General features: G+C 44.4%; 1 protein-coding gene across 1 annotated transcript; it reads left to right on the top strand.

Annotated features, from left to right (window-relative positions):
* The first annotated feature begins 12,156 nt into the window (after nt 1–12,156).
* Nucleotides 12,157–16,024, top strand: LOC135373960 (uncharacterized). The gene is made up of 8 exons (XM_064606992.1): nt 12,157–12,232; nt 12,727–12,797; nt 12,856–12,945; nt 13,079–13,177; nt 13,267–13,473; nt 14,018–14,125; nt 14,589–14,808; nt 15,899–16,024. The coding sequence occupies exons 2-8, from the start codon at nt 12,732–12,734 to the stop codon at nt 16,015–16,017; spliced, it is 909 nt and encodes a 302-aa protein (XP_064463062.1). The 5' UTR covers nt 12,157–12,232; nt 12,727–12,731; the 3' UTR covers nt 16,018–16,024.
* Nucleotides 16,025–16,770: the final 746 nt, after the last annotated feature.

Consider the following 16,770-nt stretch of genomic DNA (forward strand, 5'->3'; position numbering starts at 1 on the left):
GCCCAGCATCAAAGGAATCAATCTCTCCAAGACCGCCATGCTTTTTCTCAAACATGTACTCAATAAACGTTGAATGGTATTTTTTCCCTGTCTGTCTGAGATAAAGCCGCAGCAGGGTCGCTGCCGAGCGCGCCATCTGGCGGGCGCTAACGAAGGCTATGTTCAGCGGACTTAGTCAGCCAATCGGTGGGCTTAGAATGGGGCTAATCGGTAGGCTTAAACGGGGGACGGCCAATCAGAGGGCCTAGAAAGTCTGGAAAATGTGGAGAGTGATCAGTAGGCTTCGGATGGACCAATAAGCGGAGCCAGTTAATCGGCATAAAGGGGCGGAGCTGTGCTCAGCGATACGCGTGCACCAATCAGCGTGAAGTGGGCAGAGACGAGTAATTAGCATAAAGGGGCGGAGCTACAGTCAACCAATCAATGATCAGTCAAGGCTTAGCACGGGCCATTCAGCGTGAACTGGGCGGAGCCAAGCCAACTAATTAGCATGAAGGAGCGGAGCTACGGTCAGCCAATCAAAGATCAGTAGGCTTAGCATGGGCCAATCAACGTGAAGTGGGCGGAGCTAATGGCGGCCAATCAGATCAGTAGGCTTAGCAGGGGCCAATCAACGTGTGAAGTAGGCGGAGCTAATGGCGGCCAATCAGATGGCTTTGGATTTGGCTTGTGTTGGCTTAGAACTGGATTGTGTTGGATTATAACTGGATTATGACTGAGAATTGGATTGGAATTGGATTAGAATTGGATTGGAATTGGATTAGAGAAAACTCTTGGCTATAGGACACATTTCTATACTACTAATGTTCAGATTAACGACGTGCTCAACATTGAATACAGAATACGTGACGTGCTCATGAATAAATTATTGCATGAAACATAATCTTAGGCAAACAAGAAGTCCTTGTTGTCCGAAGCAAAGATGAAGAAGGAAGGAAATACATGTGTAGAACAATAAATGCAAAGTAAATCAAAATTGCCTGAAGACGCGAAGGTGCTTTGAATAATAACAGTAACGATGACGAAGAACACGAGTTGAAACAAAGTAAAAGAAAACGTTAGACCACCCAGTCTTTTACAATAATTTGTGCAAACAAATCGAGCAACAAAGGGGGCATCTTCCAAATATCAGAGTCGCACTTCACAACACACTTCCTTTGTTGTCAGATTGCCAATACGTAAACATAACTGCAACTGACGTAAATATAACTGCAACGCCAAGCAACCACCAGACACTTTCCATTGGTGACGGCGATACAACCAATACACGTTGCGGTGAATCGCTAGAGGCCCACGTAACTCGTCAGCAAAACTCTGAAAGCCACGGAGGTACTTGAGTTCCTTGTTGTGTACGGCCGCAGACCAGAGGACGAATACATTCGATGAAAAAGCACAGCTCACATGTCATACTTGCCAGCTCAACTGTAGCAAACGATTCACACGCAAAAAGCTCTTCATTATAGCGTGCTATCCGAACGCCTCCAACCAAGAAAACGTAATACTCCAACTTCAAACCTCAGACAGCCGCCGGCTCTAAAGCGAAACGCAACGCCTCGAAAATATTGTCGCCACCGGCGTGCCAGCTCGGAAGATCTCTCATTGGCTGCGCATTATATATATAAATATTTGGATGTTCATTGGGCTAAAAAACTGACGTTAGTTTCCTTCGCGCTGATTGGCCGAGAGTCATTTGACTGAGGAGCGAGCATCCGAACGCGCGAACCGCTCAACGGAGGAGAAAGAAGAACGAAGACATTGGCTGACCTCACTATTCCCCCTAATAAGAAGAAGACATCGCGTCTGTCCGGCCACGCGTGTTCTCTTGGACTGTAACCGTTGTGCACGCAGACGCTACGGGGTAGTTTGAGGGTTTTGAATGCTTTAGATTTAGATTGTTGTGGCGAACTGCTAATGTGAGAACGGAATGGCACATCCACCTCATCATCACAACAGCGGGAAGACGAACATGACATGGAACCCCTGCACTTCCAAAGGACGCAGAAATCGTCAGAGAGGAAGTCTGCACTCTTTCCGACGTACTGCAGGTGAACGGTAAGACAAGTTTGATTAGTTTTTTGTGACTGAAGGAAGTAATGCAGGTTTATCACGTTAAGTGTATTACGTACAACATTTATGAGTCACTCGGTATGTTAGCGGCGTTTCATTGTGCAGTGCATTGCCGTAACTTGTACGTTTCTGATATGCCGTTAATCAAATTATGTGTGGTTATGCTAGTTGCCCTTCATGCGCGTCGCAGCCGTTCACGTACTGTGATCTACGAATTCGTGACAAATTCGTGACAAATGCCTCGGTGTTCAAATACGAAATCAAGATAGATTGCCTATCATAGCAGTGATTTTCGTGCAGAGTTACGGATCATCAATATATTTTTTGTTTTGTTTTAGTTCTCCCGCAGCCATCGGCAACAACGACACACATAGCTCAGCATTGGCTTTTGAACGGCCCTTGGATGTCGAAGCACCTAAAGCTCCAGTGAAGCCTGTTACAAGACGTAAAAAGATATATACTGTAGCTTTTTCGAGGCAGTTCTCGAGGACAAATAAAGTTGATTTGTCATACACTATCGCTTTTTGATTGTCTGCTTCGGGACAGCATGATCGTTGCTCTACAGCAAAACAGCAAGCGCCGAAGACAAACCAACGGACGAGTCTGGGGGGGGGGGCAGGGGGGGTCTAGAGGAGAGACGAAGAGAGAAGGGGACGGGGAAGGAGGTTGGGAAAGGAGGTCGGTCTGCGCATGCGCACTAGGCCTCAGCTTTTTTCCCGCGCAGCAGCTCGGGGACGCTGTGAGTGGCTCTTCGAGATCACGTGGCTTGGGCGCCCGCTATTTTCCCTGGACCATTGCGTAAACGGCAGCTTCCGGCGGATGCCTCAGACGCGACCAGAGACCTTGTGACCTTGTTTGCGCGACTGCACGGCGCCAGCCACAGCGCGCTCGCAGCATTACTTGACATTGCGCAACACCGGTGACGTAACGGGAACAGAAGTGCGGTCCGTACAGTTACACCCGTTACACCATCGACGGGAGAATGTGCGCGGGAGAGGAGGAACGCGGAAGAGACATTTCCAGCGCGCGCTCCTCACAGCGTGGAGCGATTTCGTCCGGAAAAATTTGTGGCATATTAGTTTCTCGGCGGAAGAACAGTTTCCAGCGAAAAAAAGTATGGGGGTTCGGGAAATTTCATAGTCCCTTTAAGGCCTGGGGGAAGAAAAAAGCGCATGAGAAGCGTGCAATGACACAGAAGCTCCAGGAACACTTGCGGCGGTTGCAACCCTACTAGAAAATCCGATATGAAATCACAGTATGAACATACATGCTGCATGCAATCCTGGTATAAAACATACGAGATCCCGCTATAAATATACATGCTGCAGTTAGCTGGTATAATCATATCGGTTTTCGATACCAGCACACGAGGACCCAGTATACTTCATACGAGACCCCATATCAGGCATATCAAACCCTCTTGAGACCATCTGAATGAATTAAAAATTATGAGAAGCACGTGTGTCATGACAGCACTTCACACTAGGCCAAGATAATGAAGATAATGAACGCTCACTTTTTTAATGAATATCCTTACACGGGATATATATACGCAGTACCTTGAAACTAGTGTATGGTTCATGTTCCGATGTTACATTTTGCAAACACGCTCAGCCGTGCGTGACTGGGTTTCCTGCATTTTCATTTGTGTTCTGCTGCAGCGAGGATGCATGATTTTATCTATTTATAATACTTATTATTATATTATAATTAATCGTTGCAAGACAACTGAGATCATGAGCGACCCCACAGCGGTCGGTCTGTGGATATTACTAATTGATTACAACTGAAGTTGCAGAACCAGTAGTTTTATGCACGCTTGTGGAAGATGGTATACAATGTGATAAGTATGATACATATGCTCAGAACAAGGGAGTTTTTGTAAGAACATCAATACAGTGAAATCTATTAAAGTCCGACAGTTGATCAGTAGGAACTCTCGTTCAAGCCAAACACACAGTGATGTTCAGCGTGATGTAACCGTATCGTAAAGTGACCTGCATATGTCAAAATATTCTTGTAACTCAACCGATACCAAAAATCAAGTCTGTCAGAAATCCAGATCAGCTCGCAGGGTGTGGATGGGTGAGGGACCGTGTACTAGCTTGCATTGTGGATGATAAATAGTGTGGTTTCATCTACATTTTCTATAGTTAGTGACAACTTAACCCCTACAGTTGGGGACAGTCCACTGATTCTCATCGCGTCCTGCAGTTGGCTCTGTCTCTGCACTGCTGTGCTACAATGGTGAAAAACACAGTTCCAATATTAGCGGCGCTGTGAGCTGAATAACAACTTAAATTGTATCAACTAGGAAACCACGGTGTCAACTAACCTGGAAAACAGGGAATTGTCAGGAACTTTTGATGTGAATGGAACAGTGAGCGGATTGCCAGGGAATTTGCCCAAGAGGCATATGAAGTCAGAGAAAATCGCAGACAAGCGCCGTCACGATGCACAGTGAATTGCCAGCACTCTTAAGTGGTTGAGCAGTCACGCCGCAGCAATGTTGCTGTGAGTAGCAGTTTGCTAACACAACAAGCTCAGAGGCAGAAAAATAGGACATTCTTACTAATTACTCAATAAATGATCTGTTTTATGAAGGATCTGTACCAAAACATAACAGCAGGTACAAAGTTCCCTTTTGTTTTCGCCAAGGAATTCGCTTGAAATAAACGGTGAAAATCTGGAAACATTAGGGAATTTGAACGCAACCGTTTAGTAGACACCCTGGAAATATTTTGCCCAAACAGGTTTTACTGCTTCTCAAAACGTGGAATTGAGCCTGTTGGTACTGCATACCGAATTAAAAGCACTAAAATCAGACGAGGACAACACATACGGAAGGCGAACTAACAACAATTTATTTGACATGAGACGAACGTACTAAAAACGAGCTCAGAAGCTCCCTCTCCTTTTCCGTTAAACCAATGGACCAATGGAGATGTGTCAGCTGTCCGTTCCTTGGTTTAACGGTAAAGGAGAGGGAGTTTGAGCTCGTTTTTAGTACGTCCGTCTCATGTCAAATAAATTGTTGTTAGTGCGCCTTCCGTGTGTGTTGTCCGTGTCTGATTTTAGCTCTTTTAATTCGGTTTACTGCTTCATTCTGTGAAAATTTGTTTCGTGGTAACTTTGTTTGTACGTGGAGTGATGCAGTGTGGGCAGCCTCGAACTGTGGGACCTAACTTGTCACTAACTATAAAAGGTTTTCAGGAATGCAGAACTACAGAAAATACTGATACCACAGAGTTAAATTATTCGTGCTATAGTTACATAAAAAAATTGTACTCTTTGAAGGAAGTAAACGTAGAAAAAACGGTGTAAGTATACAACTAACCGACATGAAATGGCATTACAGTCACACCAAATGAAGTCACTAGTCCCTTTCAATGACATTTGGAAGGTCACAAATGAATGTCCTTTCTTCTGGGGCAAAATTAATAAAAAGACTAGGACTGTTGACATCCAGCATGTCCACAACACAGGGTAACGATACAGGGTCCACAAAGCACTCGTTGATGTGAGGTGGGAAATTGCCATCCATCGTCAACACTTCCTTGCACAACAGCAAGCACTTGCGGTCACTGTTCACTCTCACCACAATTATTCGAAGAATAACGTAGTACTGTGCCGTGGCTGTCCTGACAACAGCAGAGTTGCTCTTCACAGCACGTGAATATGCCTCACTGTGGTAGACCTGGTCCTTATAAACAGCCCTAGTGTACTCATTTACAACATCTTGGAAAGCGCCATACATGCTTGTTACTGCATGTTTTTCTGCCACTGTTAGTGTCGTTGCTTTTGCCTTGCCCAACAAACAGATACTTCCAACATAAGCCACACTCTGCAGCCTCTTCTCCCCCAGCATGCTCTTACAAAATGCTGTAATACGAGTATGTAGTGTATATACTGCGAGGAAGTGGTGTAGCTCCTGGGGGAGGACGACTCTTTCTACTATTTGTTGAGGCACTCCCTTTGATGCCTTCACGAGTTTCACGAGTGAACCATTTCCACCTTCAAAGACAAAGGCAGAATGCGCCCACAAAGGTCCCATTTGCCGAGCTGCTTTAGTGAGGTGAAGGAGTTGATGCATATTAAATTTCATGCAGTTGTCTCCATACAGGGAAGCTGCGCTTGATACAAACTGCATGAGAAGTTGCTCTGAAAAGTGGGACAAAGAAGCGGGTTACCATACAAGTAGCATGTTTGGCAGAATCACGACCTGGCCATGAATCTATCGTTAAATTAACAATAGCCTTACCAGCTCTGCACATCATTCGAGGTGTTATCCTTTCCGAGAGGAGGAGATGAAGTGCCTTAGAGAGCTTGGAAAAATGCCTCCAATACCTCTCTGGTAGGAGACCAAGGGTGCAGGGCAAGGCATAAAATAGCACCCAGAGCCATTCACTCGCTTTCCAAAAGTTTCGCTCTGTGATGATCCTCGGGAGGCGTGTGAAGCAGTGAGGTGGCCTTATAAGAAGAAGCCGCTGGTTAACCTTGTATACAACAACAGGACTGCCTGCGAAGAGAAGGAAGCTTTCATCCAAGATCAACTCCGCGTTTCTAAAACATTCCACAGCAGAATATTGCAGTACATTGGTGACACTGAAGCTAAAGGCGCCTTCCTTGCATTTCTCGGCACAAGAGCCATGTGACTGAAACAAGTTAATTAGATGAAAAAAGAATAACTAATTATTGACATTCCGTTTTTTTCTATAATCAAACTCAAACTCAATTATTGACAATATGTTTTTTGTTGAAGGTAGATGGTGAAGGCCCTCTTCAATGCAACAGGTGTACCGAAGCCATGGGATGCTTATTCCACAACTTAAAGTCTGCCTTTAAAGGTGTTATCGAATTAACGGGCTGAGTTGACAGTGTCTGATGTACTGGGGAGAAAAACCAAATTGTACCGTACGCAAGAGCTCCCTCAGAATGATTTAGACTTCGAAATTTGAAGAACTGCCCAGAAAACCAGTGTGCTTCTCCAAACGCCATAAGGTTATTGACTGCACTATTCTATCGAAGTACCCACTGCAATACTCACCGATATAAAATCGTTCCTCTGAGTGACAAGAACCAAACCAGAGTCCCGCGAACTGCCTGGCAACTCCTTGGAGAACACAGTGCATATAGTCTACTGTGAATCCCCACACTGGGTCAAACCCATGCAAACCAAGCAGAGGTGAAGGTCCCTTGATGCCGTTAATGACTGTGTTGAGTTCAACAGCAAGGTTCGCATCCCTAATGACACCACCTGGTGTCCTTTCTGGTCCCTGATCCTCATACAAGTACCTCATACTTCCTGCGAGTAAAATGATTATTGTAAAAATGTACATGACATATTGAGCGACAATTTTTTACGTAAATATATTTATATTTGATTGAACTTATTGTTACATATATCTATATATGTATTTAATTCTATGTAATTTTATATAGCCATTATTCATATATTAAGCTGCAAACATTGAATTTATTTGTTTATTTAAATATTCTACTAAGACCTAGACGGTGTTGTCATAGGGGTAAAATAGATAAAAACTGTAGCGAAATTTATACTAACAGCACAACAGAGAGGAACACGATATGTGTGTATGCACTTGTATCAAAGGAAATAGGTAGCAAACTTCACAGCAGGTACAGTGGATCCATTTCCCATCGAGTTCGTACAGTTCTCATCGAAATTCTGCCAAATTTACTTTTGGTAATTGCCAATTTTGGAAATGTAATGGTACCATGCCGCAGTGCAGTCTACGGTAATATACAGAGCACCTACCTTGGCTATAAGTCCCCTTTGTGAGACACCATGGGCAACCAAAATACCCGTTGAAAAGAACGTAGTTCTGAACAGCTGCACGGGCTGGGGCATCCACACAGCAGCAGAGTGCATACACTTTCGACGTGTACGTGATACCACCACACACCCACTGAACTGGTTGCATCGAGTTGACCTCATCTACAAACTTGCTGAGAAACATACTCATTTTCGGATGAGACTTGCCAAACCACAACCCAGCAAGAATTGGACTCTTGAAACGTGACTGTGGAGGGAGCTCGTTAATAGTGAACTGGATTGGCCAGATAGATGTTTTCGACGATTCATGAAGAGGGCTGCCATCGGTATTGAATATGATTGTGAGGTCACTTTCATTCAAAGTTCCATATTGTCGCAGTTTGCGGTGGGCAGCTGCACTTGTGATGTCCGAGATGTCATCATTTGATTCAGTTTGAGCTGCTAGTTTTTGTAAGTTGCCGAGTAAGTCACTCTTCGACACTTCAATGTGATGCTTGATCTGTTTCGCTATTTTCGTGATAACAAAAAAGCAACCAGCCGCTCTGAGTTGTCTCATAGTATATGTCACCATACAGGCATTACAGTGGAGCTCTTCATTGAGGACTGTCTCACAACGTGAACAATAGTAATGATAGGTGACAAGACACTGTTTCTTTTTGGCCCACAATTTCCTGAAGAGATACAATGTTGGTGGCAAGACCGTAGAACCAAACATACTGTTAATCATGGTGAACAGGTCTTGCAAAGCAATCCAGGACAGACCATGGCCAACAACAAATGCCATTACCATTACGATAGCAGCCGCCACAGTCGTCTGCGAACCTGGAAGAGTAGAGTTGGAAAGTTCTGAATTGAGGTCCTCATGCAGATTATCATCGGTCGCTTCAAAGAACTGCGCAGATCCAGCGTGAGCGCTGTTTGGTGGGGCCATATCATCATTGTCATCACTGTCGCTTGACATCGACCAAACGTCTTCGTCTTCGGCGCCGGAGTTGACATCAGTGTCATCACCTGATATTTCAGTCTCTTCTTCTGACGCTTGTGCCGGACTCCTTGGATCTCCTTCGTCGAGACTGTCAATGTCAGAAGCGACAAATGTGCATGTGCTTGCTGGGTTCACCTGTTGTGATGTGTCACCTACAAGCTCACTACGATGTGTGATGTCACCGGAAACGTCGGAGCACAGGTAGTCTGTACCGGTCGTGATGGCTGAACGCGGTTCATCACACGAGGGGGAGATTTCTGTGTTGCCGTCATCCACCTGACTGTGTGGATCGATGTTCGCCGATTCCTGTGTTGGCACGAAACTAGTACTGGCGCACTCATCGTTGGATCCTCTCGCAGCTTCGCAAGGCTCTTCCAGCCCTCCATGTTCACTAGAGCCGCTACAATCGCCTTTGTTCTTGCTCTGTCGACGGTTGCACTTGGTTTGCCTCGGAACCTTAAAATCTGCCCCCTTGTAGAGGTACTGCTTTAACCTCCGCTTCGGAGGCATACCTTTTGGTACGTAATATCGCTATACGACTGAAGAGAACGAAAAAAATACGTCGCTAAATACGAGAAACTGAGAACTACTCATATCACAGCATCAACAGTTCGACAAAATTGTTCCGACTTCGCACGACTTGGAGATTGGCGCCTGTTGGCTCTCGGCTACCTCGTGAATTTTTTCTTCGAAATAATTGGTCAACGGAGTTAGAACTATTACTTCGTTTTTTATTTTTGAATAATAATTCGTTTTATATTTTTTGGGGGGTACCAATTACACAATATTAAAGAAAGCTGAGGCAGGAAAAACCATCCTCCGTTAGCAGTATTCTGCATCACTCTCTGGCAACGTTGATAGCATTGTGTTTTTTTTTTTTCCATTGCCCGTAATGGATGGCAGGTGCGTCTTTGTCTGAATGTGCACATGTGTTGTGTCCCGTGGTTTGTGCTATTTTGTTTTTCGTACACCATTTACAAGGAACAATGTACGCTCACGTCCGGTACGTCGAAGACGACGTAAAGGGAATAATGCCTGTTTCCCTGATGAAAAGCTTCAACCCGCAAAGTTGTGACGTCTTTGACCGAAACATCAAGAAGGCTTTTTGGCAGTCCCAGTCTGGAGCTGTTAAGGGCTTCTACGACGCAAAAGTCTTGCTACTTGGAGGTAAGTACGCTCATTGACACACAAAAACTACGGTCATGCGAAACAGTTTTTGACGAGTGATATTTTCGGTGAAAGTGTAGTTTCGTTTGGTGCTTCGTTTGGGCGGGAAACCTAGATTCGTCTGGCTCCATCACCTCACGAGTAGGGCACAGTCAGAACAAGCTTGTGCTTTCCTGTGAGCGACGGTGTGCAAATTATCGTCGATTTTGAAGTTCTTGGTGATATCCTTCAGTTCGCTCTTGAGTTAGGCATCGTTCTGGCGGCTTTCATACATCGTATCAAAACTGCAGTCGATACGACATACCGGTCATGTTGCAGTGTTCGGCAATCCCTATGAGAGTTATAAAATCCTGCTTTGTTGATCTCAAGTCGCGGTTGGATGTTCGTTTATGGGTTACTTTGAATTTGGATAGGTTAAGGCAACACAAAGGGAGTCAAATTTTGCATCTCCCAAGGCAGGCACATTCCGAAACTATAGACCATTTGTAGCCGGTGATTTTAGAGTATGCGCGTTTTGTTTTTCTCCTTGATATCACGGATTCGAAGAGATTTGTTGCTTGATTATCGCGGTAATAATGCTGGCTTTGCGTTAGCGGTGGGCCAGGAGAAACGGACAAGAACAGGGGCTGTCTCTGACTATCTTTCATTTGTTAATTTTTTGTTGGTGGTCCCGTCCACAGTTAGCACTCCTACACAGTCTATATACCAAACATATGCAGCTAAGTTAAGTGCTCTAGAAGAGTACTGGCCTTCTTCCTGAGCTCTCATGCACTTTGCCCAAGCTGATAACACCTGGACTAGTCTTAAGCAATTACCTCATCTGTAATTGTGCGAAACTTTTCAATCCCGAAATTGGAACAGCTGTTTAAATGATAGTTAGAGCATAAAGGCATTTATAGCTCAACACGTTAGTCACTTTCAGGAACGTTGTAACTTCACTCAGTAGTTTATTACACTCCCTGTGGCTGCCTCCTTGAAGCTGCTTGCTTATTTATGACGTGCTTGATGTTTGGTCACCCTTTCTTTGTTACAGAGTCCAAAGAGGCCTTCATAACGAACATGGTCAGCAGGCGTATGGCTGTACCTGAAATATTTGAGCCCACAGATACGGACACGAGTGACGGTGCTGCGTCAGTTGTACGTTATGTTTTTATGTTTCTCTTTGAAATTGGCTACAAGACAAGATTAATGGTGAGGATCGAGGCGGTAACCTAGCAGTCATATTAATGTGCAAATGATATAGTTTTGGGGCTACCGGTTGGTATAAACTGTGTGTGTTTGCCTCGCTTTTGTTAATTTTGTGTTTAAGTGAAGGAAGCAGGGGCTTCTTACTCAATGCGTGTGAGGATACTTTGTGTACATTGTTTTGTCAAACTAAGTGCACCATAGAAAGAAGTAACATCTCGTTGAGTTTGAGGACATTTCTCTCTTCGTATTGTGTGTTCCTCAAACTCAAGGAAATCTTGCCTCTTTCTACAGTACACCAGCTCGCTCGCAACATTCTAATTTGCTCATTAAGTGCACTTCCTTTTTTTACTAATTTTTACTAATTCAGGTGAAGCCAAAAGGTCGTGAAAACGGTCAAGGCAAGAAAATGGAAGCACGAAAGAAGCAAGCACCAAAGCCAGAAACACGCACATTTAGCAGGAAGGAGGTCCATGGCAGCATGGCAAGCAAGCATATGGTTCTACCTGAAACAGTTGAACCTGCAGTTGCTGCCACAGATGATGAGGCTGCGTCAGCCGTATGTCATACGTTTCAGTTTCTAACAAAACCAGACTAGTGGCGGGAATTGTGCTGCTTGTGTAAAAGCAACTCGCATATCAAACAGGATGTTTGGGGGCTACCAATGGGTCAACTGTGTGCGGTGGTCTCACTTTTGGTAATTTTGTTTTGAAATGGGGGAAACAAGGACTTTATGTACACTGCATGTGTCACATTGAATGCACTTCATTCTTACTATTGTAATCCAGGTGAGGTCAGGCGGTCCCAAAAATGACGAAGACAAGAAAATGGAAGCAGGAAAGGGACAAACAGAGAAACAAGGAAGACAGAGCAGAAAGGAGGTGCATGACAGTGAGACAGTGCCAAGAAAGAGGTTTCTGCTTGAAAGGGAGATGAAGCAATTGGAGATGAAAACCAAAGCCTCAAAAAGGAGCTCACCGCAGAAAGGCAGCTTTGTAGGAAGCTACAAGAGGCGCTGCTCGAAAAGCGTGGTATATCTTCCCAATTTTTCTGCTTGCTCTATTTCTGCTCTGGTGGCAGGCATGCTTTGCAAAACCCTGGAAAATCTATGGCATGCTGGGTAACAGGTGCCTGTTTTTTTCATGTTGCTTGCTGTTTCACGTTTCGTAACGTGCCTGCCTGCGTTCTCAAAAATGAACTTCCTTGCACAGCACGCTCACAACCGTTGTCGTTGTGAATCATATCACTCCCTGACCTGATGTCTTGTGAACGGTAGGGTCTTCCCTTATTGTGGCAGACATTAATTATGTTCATGTCACAAAAAAAGGTGTATGCCCACTATTTTCAGCAAATCAAGCTACACAATGGTATCTTTTGCAACGGTTGGTTCCGTGCGTGCTATGCCATGCTATTCTGTTTTAGGGTGTGCTTGTATGGTAGTGTTAATTTATTTGTATCCTTTGTGATTGTATCCTCTGGGATGATGTTCTTCCTTTCCTGCACTGCCTTGCTTTCTTTTTCAAAGCTGCGATGAGGAATGCACTAAGCTCACCAGTCTTTACGCACGAAATGCTGCATGACCAACATGAATGTATGGTATGTATGGCTGTTCCCCCAAGGGCAAACTGCTCATATGGTCTCTGTAACATTGCAGGTTGAAGAGGCCACCACAGCTCCACGTAACATAACCCCTCCAGAATCATCAGTTTTGTTGCCTTCGAGAGAGGACAGCAAGATGTCAAATGTAATAATTATTGCGCACTCTTTTTGTGTAAGCGATTGGTGTGTTACACAAACCATGATTTACTTTGTGCACCCTTGTTTTTGCACATAACATGCCTATGTGCTGGTAATAATATTACTGTGGATATCATCAGGTTGAGAAACCACCACAGTCTGCATGCTCCAGCGGATCCGTCAGCGTGACCATTGTGTCGACCGACTCAAACAACTTGCCAGATCCATACCCGGTCTCTGTGAGCATTGAGGAGTTCACACAACATTGACATTTCCTTTGATGCTTCAGTGGACGTCCTTTTTGACTGTGTCTATATTTCCTTTGTAGTTGGATGGTGATGCTCCTTCCAGTCCAGTAAAAAACTCTCTGGCAAATAGTAAACCCAGGAGCCCAAGTGTTCACGGCTCCCTGACCCCATGTGATGCTCCCACTAGCCCAACATGTGAATCCATGGCAGCATGTCCATCTAACGCATCAAGTGCCTCCAGTGTTCAGGGCTGCACAACCACGATGAACTTGAGCCTTGTCAACAAGGTAATGACGTTTCAAGTGAACAACCGTGCTCGGAAAGAAATTTGAGTGAGGTAGCGAGGATATGCTGTTTATAGGAGATTAAGAAGTGTGCGGTGTGCATATGAGGGGGGATTCTTGAAAAATATGAGAGATAAAAGACAGGAAATGCGCCGTGCATACTATGTTTATTTGGTAGCTCCTCTGCTTTCATGCATTCTGTTTATACCGTATGTATTCGATTCTACGGCGGGGGTGCTGCTTAGGTACCCAAGTGAGAGAAAAACTCGGACTCACCTGTGGTGGGGACTAGAACAACATTTATTTTGCGAACAGAATTCAAACGCTATCATCCTCCGAGCCGTCCGTGGGAAGTGTGTTTTGAGACTGTTACTTTCCTTGCAGCATTCTCTGTTTGAAACAGGTGCGTGGACATGTAATTCAGAGGGGAATATTGGGGAGCATGTTCTTGTGCTTTACACTAACTCTGTGTTTTAAATCTTGGAAGTTATTCTTGGCATGTCTGGCATGGTTTGACCTAACACTACAATTGTCCAATCTGCAACAGACCTCGGGACGTTCCAACTCTAGGAACAGGATATCGCGACCATTCCTGGGAAGATCCCTCATTCAACGTGCCCCCACACGCCCTGACTTGGTATTGACTGGAGATGAGGTAGGACATGCTCCCTTACGACATCATTCATGGAACATGAAGAAATGCTCCTGCTTTGTTTGTATCTGTCCCTTCTATGTTTGTTCCAGCCTCAGAACATCAGTTTCTCTCATGAAGAAATGCTTTTAGGCTAGAACGCTCAGAATAGGACAAACACTAACAACACCTCAAATGAGCCAATAAATTGTAGATCCAAGAATGGTTGAAAAAGTTCTTAGAATCACCCGAACTGGAGAGCTACATCAAAATGAATCACTCGCGTGAGTTCCTGTGTGCACTGAGAACGAATCAGAGCTGACACAATTGCTGAACAGTAGCGAGAGGAATTTAATGTGCTTGTGCAGCCTTGACATCTTGGTGTGACAACGTTGGTTCGAGCTCTGTGCAAAGTAAGCTACCTGCCCTGCGACCTTGTTCCTTCTGTTTCTGGTCGACAATATATCTGTTCTATTTCATGCAACAGGTGACTCTTGAGGATGGCATAAATGTCAACAAGAAACATTTTGAATACCTGCTTGACACCCCTAAGGACTCTCTGTTCTGCCGCGACATGGTGAGAGCTCTATGGAGCGCAGAGCAGCTGGCAGAGAGAAGTCAAACAGGAGAAGCCTGCCGTCGGTTTCTAAAACAAGGCACAGAGGGAAAGCGACGCCTCACCCCCAAAAAATTGGATGCCCTTGGAAGTGAGTTTCATAATCGTCTCGTAATTCGCTCCTGTACACGACTTGCGTATTAATTTTTAATTTTGTCATTGACAGGAACAGTAATGGTAACTATGCACATCTTTATGGCTGCTCTTTTTATGTACATATTAAATATTTCAGCAACATTGTCAGTCAGGTTACTGAGGTGATGAGATACACAACAGTGAACAGCTTCTTTTGCAAGCATTCATGGAACATATCAGAATACAGAGTTTTTGCATTCCAATTTTCTTTCACATTTGTTTTATAAACCTTTAAGCTTAGATCTGGATCTTTATTTACAAATACCATATTTTTGATTGATTAAAAAGTTGTACAACTAAAATAGTATTCAGGTTAGGGAAGATTTTCGCTGGCCTTCTAAAGGCAATTTAATTTTTTGCTTACGACAAGTTTTTCGCTTTGCTTTTGACATATTCAACGTTAATATCACGTTTGCAGCAGAAAACAGTTTGGTACTGGCGTGATGAGACGGTACCGCATTTTGGGCAAGTGCATGATGATGGAAATTGCCATCTGGCCATCGCCACTTTTAGGGGTAAACCGAGGTGTGAAATCCACAATAGCAAATGATAAAATACTATGATCGCACTTTAATTACCTCTATATCCGTTCTGACAGGTGGAATATCTCCACGTGCTCCTTCTCTTCTCCTATCTCCTTCTGATTCATTGCTCCATTTGTGGCTCAATCAAATGGAGCCCTAGCGAGTGGGAGGGACAAATTGGAGTCTTCTTTGCTTTCGTCTATTCCGTTTTAGTTACACCCTCTGTTCTAGGAACGGAAATAAGTGGTGAATTGAAAACATGTCTGACAGATCTGAGCAGGAAAAATGTCAACATAAGCTTCCCAAGCTAGAGTACAGTAGAAAATTTGCAAATACCTCACAAAGCCAGCAAAAAGTTATCTGCTAGTCAAATAATGTGCGTCCACCTAACTTTCTGTAAAGTATGTTATTGCTAGAACTTTTTTATTTATTATTATTTTTTTATTATATAACCACCCTGTATAACAGTTGCCATGGTATGTAGGATACTCTTGTATAACATTTATTTTTGGTTCATTTCAGATGCCTACTGGGAGTACCTGAAAAGAAGAACGCCTCCAAGCGACTCAAAGGAGGAACAATTTAAGATGCTTCCTAGTTATGTTCGTAACCTGCTGTCTGACATCAACAGAAAAAAATAAAAAAACGGCCTGGAGACACAAACTGTTTGCATATCCTGGTACAGTATGTGACACAAGCATGGGCGCGCCGTCGGGCGGGGGGAGGCTTCCTCCTGGCTTGCAGAAACTTAGGGTTTCTGAGCCAGTGTAGCTGTGGGCACAGTTGATGCACCACCACCCCAAAGATTCTACCCTGCCTCCCTCCACCTAGAAAGAATCCTGATGGTACCCATGAGCGCAACACAACCATCAGGATTCAGGAGCACAGACATGGCTGCTTTGCATGCATTTCTTGCAGCTTACATACTGAACATACATTACATAAGTTAATGAGACTTCCACATACATGCAGTCGCAAGAGGTACACATACTGAACAGGTATACAGATCCGGTACAACACTACCAAGAGCAGGTATAAATGTGCTGGTATGCAGTTATGACGATGACATACATGGTCCCAGAATACGATATGAAATGATACTGGAATTCTCATACTGGAAAATTATATTGCATTTTCTAGCAGGTTCGGCGTGGGAGTACTCTCCGGTGTGAGCAACACCTCCGCCAAAGATCACCTCGCACTCCTGAGGGTGGAAAGGTGGGAGGCGTTGAGGTATATGGCGGCGAGGGACACTCTAGAGAAGGAAGCCTGGTGCTCCCGGAGGCTCCTCTCTAAACATCTGGCTTTAGCGCAACCGCCCATGGAGGCCCTCATGACCAAGGGCGGACGAGTCACCAAGCAAAGTGAAATAGCCATTGTGGCAAGAGAGTTCT

This window comes from Ornithodoros turicata, unplaced genomic scaffold, assembly GCF_037126465.1.
Source record: "Ornithodoros turicata isolate Travis unplaced genomic scaffold, ASM3712646v1 Chromosome36, whole genome shotgun sequence".
In the NCBI taxonomy this organism is placed as follows: Eukaryota; Metazoa; Arthropoda; class Arachnida; order Ixodida; family Argasidae; genus Ornithodoros; species Ornithodoros turicata.

Bases quoted from the DNA above. Each gene is read 5' to 3' on its own strand.
- LOC135373960 (XM_064606992.1), top strand. From the start codon at position 12,732: ATGAGGAATGCACTAAGCTCACCAGTCTTTACGCACGAAATGCTGCAT. The intron at 12,946-13,078 runs GTAATAATTATT...GGATATCATCAG, and splicing joins AGGACAGCAAGATGTCAAAT to GTTGAGAAACCACCACAGTC. The intron at 13,178-13,266 runs GTGAGCATTGAG...TTTCCTTTGTAG, and splicing joins CAGATCCATACCCGGTCTCT to TTGGATGGTGATGCTCCTTC.